Source organism: Molothrus aeneus, chromosome 1 (genome assembly GCF_037042795.1).
Source record: "Molothrus aeneus isolate 106 chromosome 1, BPBGC_Maene_1.0, whole genome shotgun sequence".
In the NCBI taxonomy this organism is placed as follows: Eukaryota; Metazoa; Chordata; class Aves; order Passeriformes; family Icteridae; genus Molothrus; species Molothrus aeneus.
This window is the reverse complement of record NC_089646.1, coordinates 42,682,635-42,706,958: the sequence shown is the minus strand read 5'-3', so window position 1 is coordinate 42,706,958 and position 24,324 is coordinate 42,682,635. Positions and strand designations below refer to the sequence as shown.

The 24,324-nt window shown below is 37.9% G+C and overlaps 1 protein-coding gene across 1 annotated transcript in view; it reads left to right on the top strand.

Moving 5' to 3' along the window:
* SNRK (SNF related kinase) overlaps positions 1 to 24,324 on the top strand; it is a 41,200-nt gene that overhangs the window by 5,611 nt on the left and 11,265 nt on the right. The window contains exons 2-4 of the mRNA XM_066555738.1: positions 4,909 to 5,006; positions 6,325 to 7,018; positions 22,827 to 22,968. Of these exons, the coding sequence (XP_066411835.1) occupies positions 6,430 to 7,018; positions 22,827 to 22,968 (731 nt within the window). The 5' untranslated portion in view covers positions 4,909 to 5,006; positions 6,325 to 6,429. The remainder of the gene's footprint in view (positions 1 to 4,908; positions 5,007 to 6,324; positions 7,019 to 22,826; positions 22,969 to 24,324) is intronic.

The following is a 24,324-nucleotide window of genomic DNA, read 5'->3' as shown; positions in this document are numbered from 1 at the left end:
ATACAGCAATCTGTAGATCTGAAAGTTTGGGAATTCCTTATCTAAGAAATAAATGTGTTCTTTAATTGATGATATCCAGAATCCTGCATTGTACCTTTTGCATTTTCTTTTTCTCATGCATTGGATCTACCTCAAAGTGTCTTGCTCTTAGAAGTCAGGTCATTCAGGCTGTCATCATTTTTTGTTCTAAAATGCTATTAGTAACTTTTTTCTTCTCAAATCTATAATTTGCCCTTCCCTACCTCCAACATTTTGTTGGTCCAGGAGCAATGTTTTACCAAGTTTATTGACCTGCCAAATATTTCTGCTGCTGGCTGTTTACTGAATAATGGACCTTAGAATTGAAGAATTCTTGTTGGCATTTTGCTTTTACTTCAATACTAAGAAGAGTTAAGTCTAGACATGAGTAGCTCCAGTGCCTGCAATACATTCTAAAATGATGAAACACATTTCATTAGAGATTTCCCAAATGTTTAGAATGGCAAAACTTCATCAGCAATTGGCACCTCTTGTATCTTTTCAGAGCAAAATTCTACAGACTGTTTAAAACTAGGGAGTTCAGTTAAGTTTTGCAGGTTAATTCTTCTTTTTATGTTTGTAACACAGCATTGCTTGATAACTCTTCATCATGATCTTCATCATTTTAGAGGTAGTCAGTGCTGAATAGTAGGGAGGTTTCCTGATGTATGTTGACATTTCAGTAACACAGTATGGGCTGGATATGGACACTGATGCCTAACAGGAGAATGAAAGAAGTGCATCTACACCTTGAAAAAAATCTCCTGTAGTGTTTTATCATGGAACTCACTGGGACCAGGAGAGTTTATAGGGTTTGTCATCAGTGAAAGGGAAGATAAGTGTGTATTGTGTGGTGCAGTCACATAAAATAGAAAATAAAGCTTTAGAGGCCATTGCAAGTATAACGGCTGAGTTGTAACACACTGCCCCTGTGAATTGTCTTCCTCTGCCCCCCAAAAATGCTGCATGTACAAAATGTTTGGCTGTAGGGCAAGTGTAGATTGCCATGGTTTCTTTGGGTACATTTGAGTGGTCATTGTGAAGGCCATAGGAAGGTGGAGGAAGAAGGGCTTTGCTGGATCATGACACTTGTATGCAAACAGAAGGAGAATACACTTTCCTGGGATACTGACTCCCATATTGAGTCTTGAATATTCAAGAAATCCTGGGTACTAGGAGCTTAAGAAGTTTGAAATCCGCTGGAGGAGTTGCATAATGATAAGTTTTCAGGCCATGTGATATGCATTGAGTGTGTGTGTTTTTCACATGTCACTCTTGCAATGCCTTTTGCCTGCTTCTGGTGCTCCCTTATACCAAAAGAAAGGTGATAAAAAGTCCTCTGGGGGAAAGCAGGTTGACACATAAGTCAAGGTGTAACAGTGCAAATAGTGGGTCATATAGTAACAAGACAGACTGTTTTTAAAGGTTCATAGATTACCCTGTAAAGATACATTGGATGGCAGGTAAAAATTGGGAGGAAATATTGGAAAGAATTGTATTTGCAGTTTGTTTTACTGAGTTAATATGTTCTTCAGTTTGCTCTCAGATTCCGATGATTTGTACAATTTGTGAAAAAAATGCTTCTGAATCTCCATATTCTGTGTATGTCAGATTTTGTATTTAGTGTTTCTAGGAACACAATCAGCATAAGTCTTACCATCAACATACAATTATGTAGTAAATAAATAATTGGTATAGATGCTGTTACTTATCTGAGACATAAGAGAGCAAAAGGAGAAGCAGGGTAAAACTTTAATCTGTCTGGTGGATGTGTATAATGTGTGCATCCACTCAACTATTCATTCTAAACTCCTGTTACAGAAAATGAAAGCATGTGCTTTTACAAAATGATTCATCTGATCTCTTAGGCTGTCTGCTTTAGGGTGCAATTTGTTTTATCACAGACTCTTATCTGTGTTGACTTAATCTCCATTTATTGTGAAGGGAGACAGGAATGGTTAGCTGTCTGTGGACAGACAAGTCCCAGTGAAGATTACTTCAGCTTTTATGTCTGTTGGACTGATGATGCAGGGAAGTCTTTGCATTGATAGTTTTTCAACATTTTGTTTAAATGGGATCGTGAAGCTTCATTTTCTAAAGTAAGCTAATACACACATTAGGGTAAGATGAACTAGGCTGGTCTTACATGCAGTGTATAATCTAATAAACTTTTTGAATAGGGTGAATTGCTTAAAGAAAAACTAGTGTCTCTAAAACATGCTTCTTTTTCTAAACAGATCTTTTCATCCATCTTTTAAAGATGGTTGAATCACAATGCTGTTGCTAAGATTTTTAATAGGATGCATGTGATGTTACAAAACAGTTCCTGCAGATCTCCATTAGGGGCTGTTTGCAGTGTTTTGTGGGATAGGTATATGAGCTTCTGTGGAAAGAAGGATCTGTTCTGAATTTATTTACTGGTAAATGTCTACATTGCATAAAATGAGTATTGGGGGCGTAGCTGAGTTCTGGTATAATTAGGGAAAAATGCATTTTTAGAACCATAATTAGCCGCATGGATTAAGCGCTGCTAATGGTTAGTTAACTCACCAACTAGAAAAACTGAACTCTAATGCTGAAAAATGAACTTATCAGGGGTTTAACATAATGTGAATGAAAAGACAGGTAAATATTTTCTGTGGTATAACTGTCTCTAAAATGCTTTTTTGCAGGCTGTCATTTGGCTTGCTGTTAACATGTGGCTGGTGGAAATTTTGCTTGTTGTCTGCTTTAGTCTGTAGTTTCCTCACTTGGGAAAATGTTCAAGAGATCACATTGTAAACTAGATCACCAAAATGATCTATCATTAAAAGTAATCCTGTTTTGGAGGGCCATGGCAAAACTAGAGGCTTGTGTGGTTTCATCTGTAGTCAGCCCCAGAAGTTTTACTGTTGTAACTAAGGAGACAACAACAAAGGGGCTCAAAGAGGCTCCAGCTTGAAATAGTGGATCCTTAAGTACTGTCAAAATTCCACTTTCTTAGTCTTAAGAGAAACTGGGAAAAAGAAACTGCTTTGAAATGCATTGGTATGGCAACTGTGCTCCTTTAGATAGCATATTTAAATTGTAACCAAGGCTTGTATCTATATACACCATGACATTTTTGCATCCACTTCCTACTACTGAACAATTCTAAACTTTTGTACTTTCCAACCATGTGTTGCATCTGAGATCTCTGTATTTAGCGGTGGGAGCTTCATCTATGCAGATTTATTTTAAAACCACAGAGTTAAGGGTTAGTTGGTCTGTTATTGTGGAGACTTTAGGTTAAACTGTTAATGAATTTGCATTAATTTCGTTACAGCTAATGGGGCTGCAACATTAGTAAACATAGTTTATCTTCCGTGTCTGTAAGCTCTTATCCTATTGATCACTCTCTGATATAATTCTCCAGTCCTTAAACATAACTGGGTTTTGCTGGAATTTTGTTGACAGGTTGATTTTTATGTGTATTCTGTGATTTAAAGTTAAATCACTTGTTGAGCTTGTGCAATTATGGTTGAGAATGTGCCAAGTGAACAAAGTAATGAACATAAATCTTTCCTTACTGCTGAGTGTTGCAGTTGAATTCAGACAAGCTGTCTTTAATTTGTGTGCTCCAGTTTCCCTTTAATTTCTTTAATCTAGAAGCAGTTAGGAGTCAGATTAGGATGCTGTGGAGACAGCAATACTATAAAGCATGTTTGTGTGGGGGGTTTTGTTATTGTTGTTGGGTTTTTTTAAATGCTGGCAATCTCTTTAGGAGTGAGACTCTGGAGCTGCATGACCATATGGGGCACAGCTGATTAATATATCCCCTTCTGCTTCATACAGGCTAAGATTAGGTGGTTTATGTATGTACATGGACTGTTTTTCATTAGTGTTTGTTTTGGGGTTAGGTCAGTATGATGGAACATTACACAACTATAAAGTAAAGTATTGCTTGAAAGCATTGTTAGTGTGCAGTAGTAGTGAAAGAACCCTCAAAATGGCCTAAGAAAGTAGAATAGAACAAACCAGAAAATGAGTAGAGATAGGTGAGAGCAATGCTAAAGCCTATGGAATAACCTCTGCAAAAGGATTTATAGACTAGGATTAGAACAAAATTGAGTTGAAGCTAGGAGGGGAGGAAACTAATTCTGAGTTGCTTGAGGCAAGGTAAATGGAGTATGATGGTTCTTGTTTTGGAACAGATGGTGAATGAGAAGATGCACAAATTATCAAGAGATTAAAAACAAACAAGAGGAAGTGGTTCTTCTCACAGCACATAGTTAAGTTATTCAGCTCTGCTGCAGTATGTTCTTGATACTAAAAATTCACATGCTTTAATAAAGCACCTGCCCAGTTTCACAGGGAAGGGTGGGGTAGAATCCGTCAAGTGCTATTAAACACAAACCCACTGCTCTCAGATGTAAAGAAGTTTTTGAGTCTCTGAAAGATAAGGAGAGTTTTATTGTTTATTGTTGTATTTGCCATTGTATTATGTTCTGTAATAGTTTCTACCAGGTAGGAGAGTGGGCATTTAGTTTAATGTAGCTTGCTTTAATTCAGTTTTGTGCTTTTTTTGAATAAGGACGGGATGTTGTTACATGGGAATGGTAGGGGAAGCTCTGTAAGATGAGCAGTTTGTGAAGGGTTGGGAAGTAGATATGCCAAACATCTTCTGGTGGAGTGGTTTTTGAAAGAGCATGTGAAGCACAGTGCTTAGTAGCAGAACAAAAGGGTGCATACAGCAACACAAAACCCAGTGAAGTTTGTTGAAGCTTGATGACTATCTTTAAAGAAACACAAAACCCAAAACCTCAATGTTTCTATTGTTTGTTATTGTATTAATGCTTCTTATGCTTAACCCTGTTCCTTGTCTAGGTTATGACGTTTTGGAAGTTAATTGATTTCATTCAAATTTTACAGGCGTGGAGGTCTCAAACTGAATTCTATGGGTTTTGTGGAAGCAGACAGCTGGATAGCGAAGAGGTTATACCATGGCTCCAGCTGAGAGAAGCAGTAAGGTGAGCTTGTTAAACATCACAGAATCCTCATAGGACCCCCAACCTTGTAATTGAATTCATATGAAACCAGGTTCATTAGTTTCACTGTCTGTGAAATAACTTGTTTAGCAGGGAGTGTTTTTAATCTAATGCTTACATTTTAACTTGAGAATAACTAATGTAAGGGGCTGTTTGGTTGCCAGCTTCCTTTTCAAAGTTTTTCTTTTTGAAGTTCAGTTTTGAAACTGAAAATATATTCTAAAGAGCTGTTTTTTCTGTATTTTAGAGTTGGCAATGAGCCATCTAATTTTCATATTTCTAACTGCTTTGTACTCAAAGTTGGAGAAATGGTTAGCTTTTTGATAGCTACAGGTTTGTTTTTTTTTTTTAACCTCAATCTAAGTTAACAATACAGGAAAAAATTCTGATAGGTTTTGTATGTGGAAAAACAAAAAAAGACAGTGGGACATGAGACCAGTTTTGAATATTAATATTTTATAAGTTGAGTCTTGTTTGCTTAAATGCCAAATACCTGGTAAGCAGGAATTCACTATGCAAAAGCTGAACTCTTCTTCCCCTTCTCCTCACTCATTCCTAGGCCTGATGAACATAGGTAGCCTACCTCCAAACTTCTTATCACCAGTTTGTGTAACTTCAGTCAAAATATTTAACAACAAATTTTATTTACCACTGAGTGCATCCAACCCAAATGTTTCATTTCAGCCTTCAAAGCTTTGTTCACTTGCTGTAATTACAGTATTGATTGATAATGCTTCAGCTAATTAGAGTAACAAAATTAAGTATTGTATGTCACTCTGAGCTTTACTAAACAGAAAGCTGTTAAAAAGGGGGAGGTAAAAGTCCCAAGTCATGCCATCAGAACTTTGTATTAAAGCTGTTTCATGTGCAATATGAAGGGATGTGCCAAAAAAGGGATGTGTTAAGTATGTTCATCTTGATGATATTCTGTGCTGCCCAGCTGTTTTATAGTGTATCTGGAAAAGTTACAGATTTCAGCTTTGCCAATTTTAACAGTCTTTATAACACCGATTTCAAGTGCTGCTTGAAAGGTTTCTGACTCAAGACAATGAAGGCCACTGAATTTGTTATAAATTTTCATTATTGAAGTGTTAAAACTCTTTCTTCAAGCATACTGATAATGTGATGTCAGAAATCTGCAAGTTAGCACAGCCTGCCTTACTAAATCCTTAGCAAAAATTTCTGAAGATTATTTCATAAATAATCTGTAGTAATGTGCTAATGTAACCTGGGGTAATTACAGGATAATAATTTTTCCTTACTTTTATACAAGTATGTAATCTTGTCTCTTTGTTTTTAGGTGTGCTTGGCAGTGATTATGGACTATTTATTTGCATCAGATACTCTTATATGAAAATACCACGTTTCCAAAGAGCTTAAATATTATTTCATCTTCTGAAACAGAATGGCAGGCTTCAAACGAGGATATGATGGAAAAATTGCAGGATTGTATGACTTGGATAAAACTTTGGGCAGAGGCCATTTTGCTGTGGTCAAACTTGCTCGGCATGTCTTTACAGGTGAAAAAGTAGCAGTAAAAGTCATTGACAAGACCAAACTGGACACTCTTGCCACTGGACATCTCTTTCAGGAAGTCAGGTGCATGAAATTAGTGCAGCATCCCAACATTGTGCGGCTGTACGAAGTGATTGACACCCAGACAAAGCTTTATCTCATCTTAGAGCTAGGGGATGGTGGAGATATGTTTGATTACATCATGAAACATGAGGAAGGTCTCAATGAGGATCTGGCAAAAAAATACTTTGCTCAAATAGTTCATGCTATATCCTACTGCCATAAACTGCATGTAGTTCATAGAGACTTAAAACCAGAGAATGTGGTTTTCTTTGAAAAACAAGGACTTGTGAAATTGACTGATTTTGGCTTCAGCAACAAATTTCAGCCTGGAAAGAAGCTCACCACAAGCTGTGGATCTCTTGCCTATTCTGCCCCTGAAATTTTACTTGGGGATGAATATGATGCACCAGCAGTGGGTATGTATGTCTGCTTTGAATTCAGCCAGTAATCTATAAACATAAATACCATGATCTTGTACTTCTGTGTTCTGTTTCAAGATAATGCCAAATATGGAAGGCAGCTAATTGGCAAGAAGTAATATAACCTCGATGAGCTGTGGATGAGGTCATGTTGGAGCAGCTCTGTTTAGAGGAGATACTCAAACATTCTCAAATATGCTTTAAAATTATTTTTGTATGAAATGGTGCAATTGTATAGATTGTAATTATTTTTAAAAAATTAATAATAATGTGGATGCAATGAGTATATTTGTAAATACTGTGTTAGAGAGAACCCATCATCTTTTCTGAAAAGTTGCCTGTTTCGAATTTATTTTTAATAAGACCCCCACACTCCCTTGCACCCAGCCACAAGTGACTTTCTTTGCTCAATTTAGCCATGTAAGAATAGCATTGTGAGCCCAGGCTGCTTACATGTTCTGCTGCAAGGTGGTGGGAAGCCATGTGTACCAAGTACTAACTCAGCTATCAAAGGAGGAGACAGGCAGTTAGGTTAAAGAAAGCCTCAACTCCCTCTATCCCACCTCTGCCTTTTCATTGTCTGAGAAACAAAAGTAGTGGATGAGTTCCCAGTTGCTCCTGATTGTGTAAAAGGTAAAAGAAATAGTAATGTGTAAATGAGTCTTCATGTTTCTAGCTGCAAAGTGGAGTGTGCAGGGTGAACTGCTACATGTAATTCTCTTGCTGTCTCTCTTAGATCCTACTGCTTATTGTAGTAGAAGTAATTTAGAGTCTTTTTAGAATAGCTGTAAACATTGATGGGGTCACTGAATATTGTCCTGTAGTCATAGAGATTGCTTAAATCTGTTAGCTGAGGTACAGCTCACTTCCCCAGCAGGTGTAGGCACATATAATTGCAAATGGTGCTTCAAGAATAGCCTTTGGTAGTCAACATGCCTCTTGTTTTTATCAGTATCTGATACTTTCATGGGTGTTATAGCACCCATTAGGACTCTGTACATGGCTGTGTGTCTTTTGTTGTGTTTTATAGTAGTGACTGTAGTGATGGTTTTAAATTAAGGCAGAGTTGTCCAGGTTTTTGCTAATTTACCTGAGGTGAACAATCAGCTAATTTTGTGTGCTGACAGGCACACTGTTGAACTACAATTCTTGCATCATTTTTAAACATAAATATTTTTAGCTGTTAGGTAAAATATTTAGGTTCTTTGCATAAGCATTTGAATAGCACTTTGTGGCTTCTGTCTTTGAATAGGTATTGTACTCTGGGTTTTCCAGACTTGAAAGTACTTTCCCAAGTGTGCTATAATTAGGAATTTTGGATCTTCATTATTTCTGGGTTTGCAAATTGATGTTGATGGTACAGTGATACTTTACAAAATGATTTCTGTTTGGAGTCAGATGATTCAGATGAGTTGGTTCTGGTTTTATTAGTGGCAAACTAGAGCTAACTCCTGAGTTTTTCTGTGTTCTCTTATTTCCTTTTGAGAATTTCCTGAAGCATGAGTGTAACTGACAGCAGTGGCCTTCAAAACTAGATGGAAAAGTGCATTTGTTAATTATTCTGTACAATGCCTTATGTGAATTATTTATTGAAAAATGGAATAGCAGTCAAATTTTGGAGGATGAGCACAAAATTAGGTTTTGATATTGATGCCCAGTTGAAGATGCTTGGGAAAAAGGTGGTGTGTGGAGATTAATGGGGGAAGGGGAATTAGGAGCATTATGACCAGATGGTCCAAACTGAATTATATAGTTAACAAATCATGCTTTGGATCTCTTAATGATAAATGTAATAATGTTTGTTAGAGGACTTTGTAAACAATTAGGGAGGTAAACTTCTGAATAGTGCTAAAAGAAAATTTTTGAATGGATTCAGAGAGGGGGAGATCTGGTTAATATGGTGCATATCACATTAATATGATTGATGTGAACAGTAGAAAAATTAGGAAAAAATTAAATTCTTTTAACTAGTGTCTAAGGATGCCAGTTATTTTCTATTTCTGAGAATATTTAAATATACCTCCATGGTTAGTTCTTGCTTACTTATTCCCCAGTATGCTGTCTCAGGTACTGGATACTTCAAACTTCTATTCCAGTTGAGCAATTGCAGTGCTTGTATCCTAACATTTTAGTGGCATATTTTTCATCACTTTGTAATGCACTATGAAATCTCTCTGAAGTACTGTCAGTTATCAGAGTAAAAATACCAAAATTTACTATTAAGATTCCAATAAGATGATGACCTTGAAGGGTCTGGATTATCCTTTTCTAACTATGGGTAAAAAGGCAAGATACACTATACAAATTTTCTAAATATGATTTATATATTTTGAATACAAAGGTCGGGGGGGGGGGAAATAGGGCCTTCTTTAAAGCCCTCTTTCCCCCAAAAGAAATCTTAAATGTAAGTTTAGGAAATCTATCACTAAAATTGTAATTATGTAACTGAGAAATGAGCTTCTGCAAACCTTTCTTAAACTTGAAAGATAAACTTTCATGCTAGGATGAGATTGTACTTGTGGGCTAGGAATATATAGAAATTCAAAAGTAGAAATTTTCAAGAAAGAAATTTCATCAGTTACATTGTGATGCCAGTAATGTGCAAGGTGTGTATATATAGCTTGAAGTAGTGGTGGAGTGCTGTGAGCTCATTCAGCTGTTGGCTGAATGGGGCTATTAATATTGCAATAATAGTGACTGACAATGGCAAAGATCCTTCCACCACTTAGGATGAAATTACATTACAGCTGAACCAATCTAAAAAGTTACTCCTTAGTAAAAAGGAGGTCATGCTTTCCCCAGTGCAGTGACATGGTCATGCCCCCTTGTGAGCATCTGACCACTTGAAATCCAACTCAGTTTACTAAAATGACATATTGAAATGGATTCCCCTGCTTACACTCTGTGCATATTAAAGTACCTTTGCATTCATTGTGTTTTTAAAACCCCATGCCTGTTCTTATTTATGCAAAATTATTGCAAAAATTATTGGAACTAAAACTGATCAGGGTGTATGATGGGGTTTTTTTTGGCCTAAGAGTTTGCCACAAATGTGGCTTTTTGGATCTCTTATGAATAATATTAGAATGAGTGTATATAAAGGAAGATAATTTACATTTTCTTTCAACAAACAACTGAAATATTTAGGGCAAGTCTTTTTTAAGTTTTATGCTTAATAAAGAGAATAGAAAAGCTTGCTTTTTGAAAACAACTGTTTCAGCTAGTTGAGGGATTAATCTGCCCTTTGTGATGTCACTTGAAAGTTTGCACACTTGAAAAGAGCCTAGTTAATTTAGGTCTCTCATTTCCTTTTGTGTTTAATGCTGTAGTTATAATGATGCAAGAGGAATATTGGGCAATGATCATATGTTCCCAGGGCTTGTCAAAAAGCTGAGTGAGTTAGATAATGAGAAGTTCTGTTGCTTGTAATTTCCCATGGTTTTTTCATACTTAATTAAAATTTGTTCCAATCAAAGTGAGAGGATTGTTGTTGGACATAAAGTTCATTTCCTAAATCAATGGATGTGCTACTTTAGATCAGAGTTCTGTCTAGAGCAGTGGTGTGATACCATGAGCTCCATCAGTATTTAGAAGTTGATAACTACAGATGAGAAAGAACTGTGTGCTTCTGGTAGTACTCTTCCTTTTGCTCTACCACCATCAACAGAAATTGGATCATTAAATAAATAGAAATTGCCTCTTTCCTAGGTGATAAAATTTAGTTGGAGTTTTTTAGACGAGTTGATTCTTTCAGAGGAGGGCAGGTTCTATTTTAACTGCTTGGCATCTCTACAAAGTGTGAAGTGCTGTGTGGGCTACAGTAAGACATAGACACTTGTGATAAGTTCATGTTATTGTAGTTGGATATTTTGCAAATGCATGGAAACATTTGGAGAGTAAATTAATTCTTCTGGGGATGAAAAATGGGCAAATTCAGATTGTAGCATTGGGATTTTGTATATTTAGCACAGTTGAGCACTGGCCTTTAGAAAAGCACATGTAATACACATATAACAAATGTAATACACATATAACATTGCAGTTACCATCACAGTTACTTGGCATTGCAGTTTGTCATCACAGCCACACAAAGAGAATGGTGGCAAGATGTTCCTCATAAAAGATATGACTAACAAGAATATTGTGGCTGCTGTAGCTTAGTGCTACTCAACTGGCACTTTGTAGTCCAAATGCAGCTTGCTGCTGCCCTGGAAGTTGCAGATAACTTCTGCTGCTTTAGTAGTTAGATAGGGGCTTGCACAACTCAGACCTGGATATCTTCTGTCAGTATGGTAAAACCAAGTATTTGTTATCTAGTCATATGTTTTTGATGGCAGAAGGAAGCAGAGGCCTTGTTATACACTCTGCTTTCCTGAGATGGTGATACACTGCCTTTAGACCCACTTTGTGTCTGTTGGAATGAACCCAAATTCTTTTCTTTCCTTTTTGCATCAAGTATTTGCAAGGACTTTTTACTTTAATACAGTGTTGCTGGAGTGTGCTTAGTGTTTCCAAGCTTCAGTCATGTTCACAGGTTGCTTGAGCATAGCCAGCTAGCGCCAGTGACCCTGTCTGGCCTGTGTGGAGCTGGTTTGGATGTTCCTGGGTGTGTATAACACTTTATTCTCAAATTGAATTATTAATGTCAACCTGTGGCTATATACAGTAACCTTTTGCACTAAAAAACTACTGAATATAAGATTTGACTGACTAGTATTAAAAAACGAGGTTTTAAGATACTTGCAGATCATAAACAATATTGAATAACTGAGCATACCTGGCAGCATTTTGGAGTTTCAGTATGCTCAAAATCAGATTATAGCCACGTTCTCATAAATTAGCAGCATTTCTCTACTTGTTTGGTTTAGAAAATCTTCCTTTTTATTGTTATATTTCAGCACTTCAGACCATTTATACTTAGAGACACTATGGAATGAGCTTGAGGCTGGAAGGGCACTGAAAGTGTGATACTTGACTGCTTGCAGTATAAGGTGTTGTGGTGGTTTGACAGGAAATGTGTTTTTTGAGATGCTGTGTTTTTGGCCAATGGATATTCAGACTTTAATATTGGCATTTAACCTGACCATTGAGACATGGACACGCCTCTGAGAACACGGAGTTAAAAGCAGAGCTCTCCCCTGGGAGGGTCCTCTTGGGTTTCTGGCGGGAAAGAGTTCGGGTCTCTCCCCCGGCCCAGCTGCTGGCTGGGCAGGGGGAGGGGAAAGCCATGAGGCCGAGAGAGGTAGGCCTGAGCCCGGGGGTGGAAGGGTGGAAGAGAGACACAGAGAGAGAGACACCGGGAGCCATCGGGCAGCCCCCCCGAGAGACACAGAGAGAGAGAGAGAGAGAGCCGCTGCCTGGGACTGTAACCTTGAGACTTGATAAACATGGGCCTGCGCCGGCAGCACGGCTGGGACAGAGAAGAGGGGGGGGTTCAGCCGGCCGCTTGTAGGAGCTTTTAACCCCTTTTTGGAGAATGAGAACTTTACAGAACATTGACCTCTCCTGGAAGATAGAGTGGAAGACGAGGAAGGAAATGGGCCAGTGTGAGAGAAGTCTGGGCGAGTGAGAGATAGTAGAAGAATAGAGAAGAATCCTAGTGGGAAGAGATGATGGAGTGGCTTTTGCTGGACTCTTTTTGTATAGCCATGGACAGAACCATGTTCCTTGTGATACAGAGACTGCATTCTAGGGGGAGGCAATGGCCTCAGAACCAAGAGGGTTCAGTGTTGATGCCCCTCGGCCCCAGGGGGTGAAATTATGGGGGGGACAGGTGTCCCAAAGGAGAGATTGTGGGGACAGGTGTCCCAAAGGAGAGACTGTGCCTTTTTTGGAACGGAACAGAGCATCCTTAAAAAAGACAGCCCTAGAAGCAGTTCTGGTCCATGTTCAGTGGTGAGAGCACTGGACATGGAAAGGAAGAAGTCACGACGGCAGATGTACTCCGGGCAGTGCCACGAGTGACACAGAAACACACGAGGCTTCAGCTGTGTTTCCAGGGGAAGCCCATGGTACAAGAAGGACTCCTCTCCTCTTGATGAACTGAGGATTGATTGTCTAAAAGGTGGTGCCGGACCGAGAGTTGGTGATTTGAGGAACCAAATGTATTGTGTTGGAAATTTGGTGGGGGGAGGAGGGAATGCACTTGTGAAGTTTTCATTTTCCCTGTGTGTGTGTTCCTTTTTATCTGTAGTTGTAGAGTAGTTAATAAAGTTCTGGTTCTTTTTCCCTAAGTAGGAGCCTGCTTTGCTTATTCCTGGTCACATCTCACAGCAGAAACCAGGGAGAAGGTATCTTCATGGGGGCACTGGCATTGTGCCAGTGTCAAACCATGACAGGTGTGCATCCCTTTCTGTTTTGCTTGCATCCGTGCAGAGCTGCCCCTTCTCCTGTGCTGCACTCTGCTGTGTGGCTGGCCCTTTGGTGAACTGACTTTTATCAGCTAACTTGACAGAAAACTGTTAGCCAAAAACTGACAGAAAAGCTGCTCTCTGCAGGCTCAACTTCTGCCAGGTTAGCAGAGCTGTTTGTTTCCTTAGGATTGAGTGGAAGAGGTGCTGCACAGGAAGTGAAGGGCAGGGATCTGGAGCTTGGAGAAGAGTTCTGGGGGAGAGGGGTAGGACCTGTCTCTTGAGTTAGGAAGTTTAGGTAATACCAGCTCTGCCTGGCTCACTTACTTTCCACCTTCTGTGTAAGAGAAACTCTTTTGACTGAAATTCATCATCATTGCCACTCTATTTTTAGGAGAATTGTCTAGTTCTTGGCTTCAAATGTTTTTTGAAGCAAAACAGAAGGAATTGATGTGAATACTAGGTGTATTTTGTCCTGCTGTCTTCTCTAGTGTACTGGTGTTAGTGGCCAAGCTTTTCTGCCTTCACTTTGCTTTGCTGTGTATCTCATGCTGCTGAAAAAACTGAGTCAAATTAGAAATTGACTTTTTATACTTTTTAGAAGGGGCAAACGGAACGAATTGTTGTAGAACAATTTCAGAAAGTCAGAGTCTCGAGGATAACAAAGTATTTATGTTCTGTGGCAAATTGAATGCAAATAGTGAAGTTTATTTTTAATGAAATGGGAGTTCAGTTTTCATGCAGTTTGCTATCCTTCAGTTCTTTTTTCCCCCATCAATCTAATTACTGTACTGACCAGAAACTATTTTTAGTGCTTAAAATTGAGGATGTTACATTGCAAGTATTGGAGCCTTGCATTTGGAAGTGAAGCTTTGATGTAATGGGCTGCAGTGAACAATGGGAATCTGTGACCCTGATAACTTCTCAGTAAATCTGAGCAAGCTAATATTTATGAAGTATAATTTATGTTCTGTTCTGGAATACTTTATGCAGAAGTTTCCATGCATTCACCAGTAAACTGCTGGATGAAGCAAAGAATAATTTATCCAAGTGAAACTACAGAGAAGCTGTCAAGATAGGCTTCAGTTACTGCTATATCAGCTAAACTGTAATTTAAATACAGAGATACAGTCATGTTGCTGTGTTCATGGGAGAACTGTTTTCATAGTATTTCAAGCTGCTGTTGTGCAGCAAGGTTTCGTTATGATGAATACATCTCCACAGCCAGGAAGCTTAATTTCATGTATCTTTCAAACAAGTACTGAGATTAATTATTTCCAGCCTGTGGCTGACTAATTTGGCAACACAGATCTGGTGGGACCAAAATCAGTGGTGTACTACCTAGTTATAAACTAGATGCCCAAGTTTTACATTCATCTGTAAAGCTGTATTCAGATGTTAATTTTTTCTAAATAAAGTACAAATTATGCATTATACAGCTAAAATGTATTAAAAGATAGTCCATCCAAAATCATGAAGAATTTTTAAGATACCAGAAGCAAATCATCTTTACATACAAAAAAAACCCAAAGTCATTGCAGTGAAATGTGTGCAATAGCTGTATGTGCTGTATAGACTCTGATATGTCCAATGATTTTGAGAACATATTTTATAAAGAAAACTTCATTTTATTTTTAACTAATTAATATTGGGTTTTATTCTGGCTAATTATTTTCTGGAGCAGTAGTATTGAAATTCATGCAGAACTTGTTGGTTTAGTTTGTTTTTTTAATATAGATTCAGTAACTATATCAAAGGAGATAGAATATATTTTTAAATGTGGAACTTATGATTTGGAGTAAAACAGGCTATTTTGGAATAAAGGATGGCATGTGTTCAGTATGACCTTTCAATGGTGGTGTTTTCTGTTAAAATACTGAAACTTGAGATGTATTAGTAACTAAAAAAAACCAATTGTTTTTATTTTAGGGGTTTTACTCAACCAGCAAAACCCATGCTATGGACTTCAGGGAAAAATCATGAAATCCCCTCTGCTGTGGTTAGGGAACCTCTCACCAGACCAGGTTTCTCAGAGCCCCATCCAACCTGGCCTTGAGCACTGACAGCAAATGGGGCATCCATAACTTCTCTGGACAGCCTGTGCCTCACCACCTTGACAGTGAAGAATTTCTTCCAAATATCCAATGTAAACTCTCTCAGTTTAAAGCCATCATCAGCCTTTGTCCTGTCACTCCATGCCCATGTGAAAAGTCCCTCTCCAGCTCTCTTGTCTCCCCAGAACCTTCTGGGGTTTTTTTCCAGGCTAAGCTACCCCAACTCTCTCAGGCTGTCTCCACAGGAGAGGTGCTCCAGCCCTCTGATCATCTTCATGGCCTTCTCTGGAATCACTGCAACAGCTCCATGTCCTCCTTATGTTGGGGCTTCCAGAGTATGAGTACTGGCTGCCAGACTGAATGAGAATAGGAATCACTTCTGAAGATAAGACTTAGTTACTGATGATTGTGTCTTAGTCAAGTGAAATAACTTAGAACAGACTGTTTCACCAGACAGATAAGCTCATTAGGGAAATAATTTGCTAAATGCCATTTGCTATTTATGCTCTTTTTTTGGAGGGACAGGAAAGGAAAGGAAAAGATTTCCCTTCATTCTCTTGTCTGCTATGTGTACTAATAGTAATATAGATGGGATTTTTATTGCTTTAAAACAAAGAAAAACCCTCGTTCTGCATGTTAAAAAATGTTAGCCTTGATTGTGGATGTTTTCTTCCTCAGCCTTCAGCAAGGGAAAAATAAATGCCATTTTACAAAGACAAAAAAAGTTGGGTTAACAGATGGTAGTATCTCTGAGAACTGGAGAGGTCAATATACAAGTTTATGCAAAGCCTTTTTCATTAAACATTAAAGCATGAAAGAATAGTTAGCTCAACTAAAAACTGAGTTTCTCTGAAAAAGTAATCCTTATTCTTTACTCTTACACTTGAAATTTTACTGGTCCAGTTTGAGCATATTCCAGATTTTTCAGTAGTCTTTGCACATGGCAGTGTAAAAATACTTGTGATATATAGAAATGCTGAACTCTTTTTTCACAATTATTCTCTACCTTTTCACTACTGACTTTATGTAAGGGATGTAGCTTTTTAAGATTTCTAGCTTATACAGGAGTGGAAATACTTCTCTTCCTCTCTTTTAGAAGCACAAGTATATCAACAAGCACTATTCAAATGATTCACTGGTATGATACCGGCTTTTATCTTTTGTACTGTTGTATATAATGTTTTATCACTATTTTTAGTAGAAGTCTCATTTTCTGCAGTGTTTCACCTGTCATTTGAATTTTTACTCTTAAATTGTGTTTTGGTTCTTCAGACAGTTCTGTGAAGCTGTGCTATACTTTGAGTATTCATTCAGTTTCCCTCAGCCTATTCTGTGAACAGGTTCTTGAATTCTAACTTGTTACAAGCCTTGTTACTTATCCTCGTGAGCTGCCAGCCTGTACCTGCTCCTGAGCCCATCACAATTCCACCCTTCAATCCACATGAAGTAGTTCACAATGGGGTTTTTGTGTCTTGAGCTCAGAAGAGCAGTCTGCAGGTCTCCAGTTGCTCTCCAGCCCTGAAGGAGTGCAGAGATACTGATGATCTTACATAGATTTTTTTTCCTATTTAGCTTTGCATACAAGAATTAGGTATTGAAGTGCTGGTGTGTTGAATCTCTTCTAAGGCTTGTATTCAGCAGGTTTCTATGGATTGGGCTTTCTTCATGAAATGTGCTCTGAAGAGGTAGCAGCAGCAGGGGGAACATTCTTCAGTGCCTTAACACAGTGGTTAGAGTGACTGCCCCATAATCCTGGAAATTGGGGTCCATTTCCACCCTTCATTTATCCACAATCTGTTTGTTGATACCTCCATAGGGGCAAAATAAACATGTAAACACTTCTGTCATCTCCATAAAAGTGGATTTGTTTCCTTTTAGCTTAACTGGCTCCTAGTAGAAAATAACTATAATGTTCAGCTGTTATAGTAAATCATGTGAAGAGAAATTTATAAAACCTGGCTAAATTTACTCAATATTACAAGTCAGTTTTGAAGAAAGAGACTTTATGTAGAAACATACATCTTATCAGCTGAGCAATATACACTGTAAACTGTTGAGCAGTTCTAAATTTAAGTTAGGAGGGAAAAAATCAACCCTTTGCCCATCAAGGTCTGAAATAACTTCAGTAAGTAGACTCAATTCATTATGTATGTAAATGCAAATGTGTCTATTCCAAAATGAGTATGGATTTTTCATTGCTTAAAATCACAAGTTCATATAGCATATATAAAGTGTGACAAATGTCTGACTTGTGAGGAACAGTAGGGATTTGAGGGAATATGAAGGTGTCACTTAAGTTGTAACTTAGTGAAGTCCTAAGTACTTATTTTAGGAGTAAATCACAAACTTCAGAAAGGAGTAAGTGACCAATGAAATGGTGAAGCAGATGAATATGGATAACCTTTGTGCAGTGTACAAACTTGAACGTGACAGATGTTTGACCACCCTGTGTTTAAGACAGGCGTAGCACAGACAGCTAATGTTGTAATTTGGTTTCTATGGCAGTGACTTCATATTATGTAAGGAAGTTGCATATACACAGCCCTGGTTGTCATGGTTCATGGTCCTTTTCTGATTATTTAATGACTTGGAAAACAAAAAAATATATTCTCTACTGCAGCTAGTTACTACTGGTTTTATTCTTATTTTATTCTTTGTCATAGCAATGACAATTTCAAGTTAGCCAATTTAAAGGCTAAATTGTATCTTGAGATCTTCACAGGACTTTTGAGAGACCTTGATTTTGGCTACTGCAGAATAGAACTGTGCCCTCCTTTACTATAACAGCTTGAAGTTTTGCAGGTGATTAAGAATGCTAAATGCATGCAGCATGTTTGGCCTAATTTCTGCTTTTCCATCAGTTTTCTAAAGAGCGCAAATTAGATGACCTTTGAAAGACAGAAATAAGCAGTTTGCATAAAGCCTTCATCTGCTAATTGCTAGTTACTAGAGTAGGAAAAGAACTTGAAATTGTGAAAAATAAATTATTGTTTGAATCTGCATTTTAAAGGTGGTCTCTGTAATCCTTCTCTTCCTTGTGTTCCTTCAATTAAGGGTCTCAAATCTAGAACTGGCACTGACACTGTGACAGGACAAAGCTCTGTTATTGAATACTGTTGTGTATGGCTTTGTGTATTGCTTAGGGAAATAATAAAATGTGGTAAATATACTTTATTATAAAGTAACATCTGATTATCCTTTATTAACTTCTCTAAGATAACCCTACTTAAAGATCCTGCATCTTTCAGCCAGATTACACTATTCTGGAATAGAAGAATTCTCCAAAATGAACTATGATTATTACATTAAATGGGTGAACAAAAATTGTATATTTAGAGAACAAAGCTAAATATTTAAGTGTTTTTGCAGTATATTTTCTAATTTCTGAATTTTGAATTTGACTGAAAAATGTGCAGCTGTGTTAACAAGAGCCTCATTCATTAAAGGTGGCACTGCATCAGTCATCTGGTTGGTTTGCTTTAGTTGCATGAGGAGCTGCAAAGAATTGATGTGGTCTGGTTAAGCTGTGGCACAGAAAAGGGACAAGGAATCAACCCCGTATTTGGAGAGTTTGCATGTGAAAGGGCAGGACAGAACTGTTGAATGTGTTCTCTTAGTACACCTGCAGACATCCACATGGCTCTGCTTCCAGAAATGAGAGGCTTGCTATAATACGGTATTGCAGGGCTTGTGAAGGTGTTGCCAAGATGACATCTGTCGTGTGACATAATAAGGTCTGCTATAAGCCTCACAGTGATTTTTCAGTGTTACATGGGGATTAAATTTTTCAGGCATACTCTTTTCTTGCTTCCTGGTTATTAGTAGACTTTTAAGTTTTGCTGAGGCTGCTCAGCTTTGTCCATGACACTGCAAGCTGAGTCATTTTAGTCACCTTGGCTGTAGGTGCAGTGAAGTTGATCTTTTTACAGCTGCAGCTGTAAAAATAGGCTGAGAATAAAAGCCATGTAATTGTTTCTGTCCAGTGTTATTTCTTGCTCACATCAGAATAAACATCTGCTATGCTGGCAGGATAACAAAGCACACATTTGTGAGAAAAGTATAATAGGAAGCTTTGCCTGTAGTTTATAAGAGTGAGGTAAAGTGTAGTTGTTGCTGCGCTAGTGCTCTTCACTGAGAGGCTAAGAATATCTACATAATATGCCAAGGTTAAATGGTATTTAGCACTATTTTTAGTTTCTAAAAAACTTTTTCTGCATACACATTATGCCCTTTTAGTGTATGTTTTGTGCATTAAACAGCATTAGTGATATACTGAAATACTGAACTGCTAGTTGAGTGCATGATTTATATTTCATTATTAACCAGAGTTTTTGTTGTATTTTCATACAGCTGTATTAAAATAATCTCATTTTACTATTTGCACCTCTTATCTGGAAAGATCTATGGGTACAGACTGTAAAATAAAGTAACTAGTGAAAGAAAAAATACATAAAATTTTCTGTTATGTGCTGGCTAATCAGTACTTACTGTTTTATTTGTCAAAACATAAAGGTTGATGTCTAATGGACATTGCATAATGGCAAGCAGTAGTGGCTTGGGGGTTTTCTTTGCATTTAGAAAATCAGTTGGATTTTGCTTCTAAAAAGTGCTTTTTATTTTTATGAAGAAAGTGTGGATACATGTTTACCGAAATAACTTTTGGAAAACTAAAACAGTACCTGTTATTACAAATATCCTTTCAGATAGAAATACAGCAAAGTGTATGCATAGCCCAGAGAAGAAGCCATGTGTGTAAAATAGCAAATAAATTAGGAGGCTCCCTTGTAATGGAAAATATTTAACTATATGTTCAGTATCTGCTCAGTGCAGTTGAAACTTCAAGGTCTGGTAGAGTTTCCTGTATATGGCAATTTCATGGAACTTTAATTCTCATCTTTGGTTGCTGTCCTTTTCTCAGGACTGTCTTACTGTTTTTAAGCTTGATTTCTTACACTGCTGTCTTTTTCCTTCTGTATAAACTTCTTATATGCTTATTTTTAACTAACAGCTAATTAGATTGCTCCCCTCCCCAGTATTTTTTCTCTTGGCTTACATTTAGCCAGTATTTATTGCTTTATTATAGCAAATATAGTTAGCAATAATGAATACTCTGTGGACTCTTGTAAAATACTTCATGCTAAAAGGACACATGAAGCATTCTAGTCTGTTGTGGGGAAGTATTGAACAGAATACTAGGATAGATCAAATCACAACATAGATTTTAGGCAAAGTTAAAAAAGATGACAGGTGAATTTATGCATTTCTGTGACCAGTCTTTTGTGCTTGTAAAAACCTCATCTGTTTTTGTAATCTGTTGAATGTAATCTGTTGAATGATGGGAGACAGATAATACACCAAAACTTTATGGCTGCACGGAAACCAAACAAGCAGAAAGACAACTTTTGTAAGTTGTAACTTTACAAAATAAAACGTGGACTTTTGGGTGAAACTGCATCCCTGTCTTGTGAGGGCTTTTAAAGTCCTGCATTCCTAAACGTTGCCTTTCTGGCATCAATTTATCTAAGTACTAAAGTACTTACTGAATCTGTAAACGTGGTGATGGTCATGCTGAATTTTCAGGTATGCATGATATGGTGTACCAGCCTCAAAATGCTGAGTACTTACAGGATTGAGGCTCTAGTGAGCACAGCAGAAGTCCAATAGTTGTCTGAGTTTAATAGTATACACTTAAAACAAATTAGAGCTCTAAAGAAAATTACCATGTAGTGTTCTTACTCCCCTGTCAGCTGAACCATAAGAAGAATAGGTCATAACTAGCAAAATGACTAATTGTTCTAGGGATGAATTTGTGTGATTTGCTTTGTTAAATAAAATTGTAGCCATCCTTCAGCATGAAATGCACATTGAGTATTTTGAATGGACAAGATACAGTCGAGTAGGTAGTTTATGTGGATCCCTCTTGCAAGTCTTTCCAGGAAAAAGCTGGTGTGCTCTGTGTCCCAGATCGCTGCTGGCTGCTCTCCCCTCTTTTTTGGGAGGTGCCTGCCCAGTCATTTCTCAGCGGTTTGGTTTTACTGGGTACAGATCTGTAACAGTTAAGGGTTTAAGACCCAAAATTGCTGCTGAAATTCCCAGAGCATGGAGTTGTAGCTGAAGTTTAAGATCATGGAGATTTTATTAAGTATATATTGGAGCAAGTTATTTATTTTTCTGCTGTATGATGCATTTCTTAATATTTATGCTTCCTTTATTGAATGCAGTGACACTCATGAAATATTTTCTCTTAGGCAGGATCTTAATAAAGATTTGAACTAAGTATTAGCTATTACACTAAGTAGAAACCAACTACAGGGCTTCATGCCCCAAAGTGCTTCTTTTTCATCTTTTGGTATGCCATTCCACTGGGGAGCAAGAGAGTTGTTAAATGTTTATTTTACACAAGCAGGAATTAGAAGGAAACAAGAAGAGTCCCAGAGTGTAGTAGAAGTCATTGTTAATTGTTATGTTTGGATATTGTTAAAAAACCTCAGCACTCAAACCCACTACTCCACACTTTGTAGTATCAATTGGTATAAGAAGCTGGTTTTACTAGTAAACTAATTTAGTTACTATTGGAAGTGCCAAGTTTTAAAGCAACACAACATCACTGAAGGAAAAACAGCAAAATCAGTCTTCTTGAAATAAGTGACTTTCTTTGTAATTTCTTACCTCATTGAGTAGGTGGGGGTTGGTCTCTTTCTCCAGGCAGCAACTGACAGAAAGAGAGGACACAGTCTTAAGCTGCATCGAGGGAAATTTAAGTTGGATGTTTGGAAAGTTTTTTACTGAAGAAAGAGTGATAAAATACTGGAATGGTCTGCCTGGGGAGGTGGTGGAGTCACCATCCATGGATGTGTTTAAGAAAAGACTGGATGTGGCACTCGGTGCCATGGTTTAGTTGAGGTGTCAGGGCATGGGTTGGACTCAATGATCTTGAAGGTCTCTTCCAACCCAGTGATTCTGAGTACCGTGTAAACAATACAGAGAGCAGTTTATGCAAGTCCTTGAGAAAGGAATGTGCTTTGAATTCAAATCTCTTGAATAACCTCTGTCTACTTGTTATCAAAAGGATAATGAATTCTTGCCTTCTAAGTGACCAGATTATTTTCAACTTTATCTAACACTGCTGTCAAAAGTGTTAATGCATCTCAAACTGTTATGCATCCTTGAAGTAATGAATTTTGGGGTTTTTTTCCCCCTTCAAAAACTGTAAAAGCTGTCAGTAATGAAACTACTGTATTTTGTACTCAGTGGAATTGCAATTTCCATAAGTAATGCTCGTAATAGAGAATGCAATAATCACCCCAATATGCAATTTAGGACTATTTTGTGAGTTGGATGGTAATTATGTCTGTATCCTCAACAGTTTGGGTTTTTTAAATATGTGCTTTATATTTGCAGATATATGGAGTTTGGGGGTCATCCTGTTCATGTTAGTCTGTGGACAACCACCATTCCAAGAAGCAAATGACAGTGAAACCCTGACTATGATAATGGACTGCAAATATACGGTGCCACCTCATGTGTCCAAAGAATGTAAAGAGTAAGTAGAGTACTAAACAACTTGGAAGCATTCACAGAAGTGGATTTGCATTACTTTTGGGACTTCCCCATACTATATTATCAATGTGTAGAATATTCCTTGATACTCTTCCTTTTATGTCTCTCAGTTGTCATGCATTTTATAAAGAATTGAAGAAATTACTCAGTACTGATTGGCTTTGGCCAAGTCTTTGCCTGGACAAATTACCAGGTGGTGTTGAGATGATTCTGTCACAAGAGTTAGGAAGGTACTGCTGCTTATCAATTTCTGTCCAAACATCAAGTTACCAAAACCTGTCACACAGCAAGTTTTGCTCATTTCCTACTGAAATTGCAACTCCAAATTAACATCCTAGGCTATCAAGGGAGAAAAATACTTTGTCTGGAAATACCATATCCATTTAGGGGTCACAATTCCTTTTGATGTGTTTTTCTGCAGTGTTCACTGGAGCCTTTTAAATTGATATGTTCCAGTATTTCCCATGCTTCCCTATTGGTTAATGACCTTCAGGCCTTTAAATATATATCCCAGTTGCATCATTTAGACTATTTTAAAATGTTTGTTGGGGTTCTTGAATCTGCAGTAGAGTATCTTTTAATTTTCAATACAGAGAACCGAATGCCTTTATAAATGCTTGGAAAATGCATTTGGTTCAGTCAAAAAAACTAGAGCAGCATCTAGAATTCTGTTACTTGCCAAAGAATGAAGTCTGTTACAGCTGTGGTCATGATGACCATTCCTTTCCTTACCTGTCATCTGTGCAGTCCAGGAGTGTGGTGCATAACATGGTGAACAGCATCCTGGCCTGCATCAGCAACAGTGTGGCCAGCAGGACCAGGACAGTGATCCCCTGTGCTCAGCACTGGTGAGGGCACATCCTGAGCCCTGTGTTCAGTTTTTGAGCTCTTAAGAAAGACATTGAGGTTATGGATTGTGTCCAGAGAAGGGCAGTGAAGCTGGGGATCAGCTGAGGGAGCTGGGGTTGTTTAGCCTGGAGAAGAGGAGGCTCAGGGGACACCTTGGTGCTCTCTACAACCACCTGAAAGGTTGTAGCCAGGTGGGGTCAGTCTCTTCTCCTAGGTGATAAGCAATAGGATGAGGAAATTACCTCAAAGTTAAGAATGGATATTAGGGAAAATTTCTTGTCAAGCCTTAGAACAGGCTGCCCACGGAAGTGGTAGAATCACTGTGCCTGGAGGTGATGATGATTCAAAATAAGTGTAGATGTGGCACTTAAGATGGTTTAGTGGTGAGCATGGTGGTGCTATTTTAGTGGCTGGACCTGATGCTCTCAGTAGTCTTTTCCAACCCTAATGATTCTGTAATTCTGTGCCATAGCTGGTGTTCTTGTCTTCT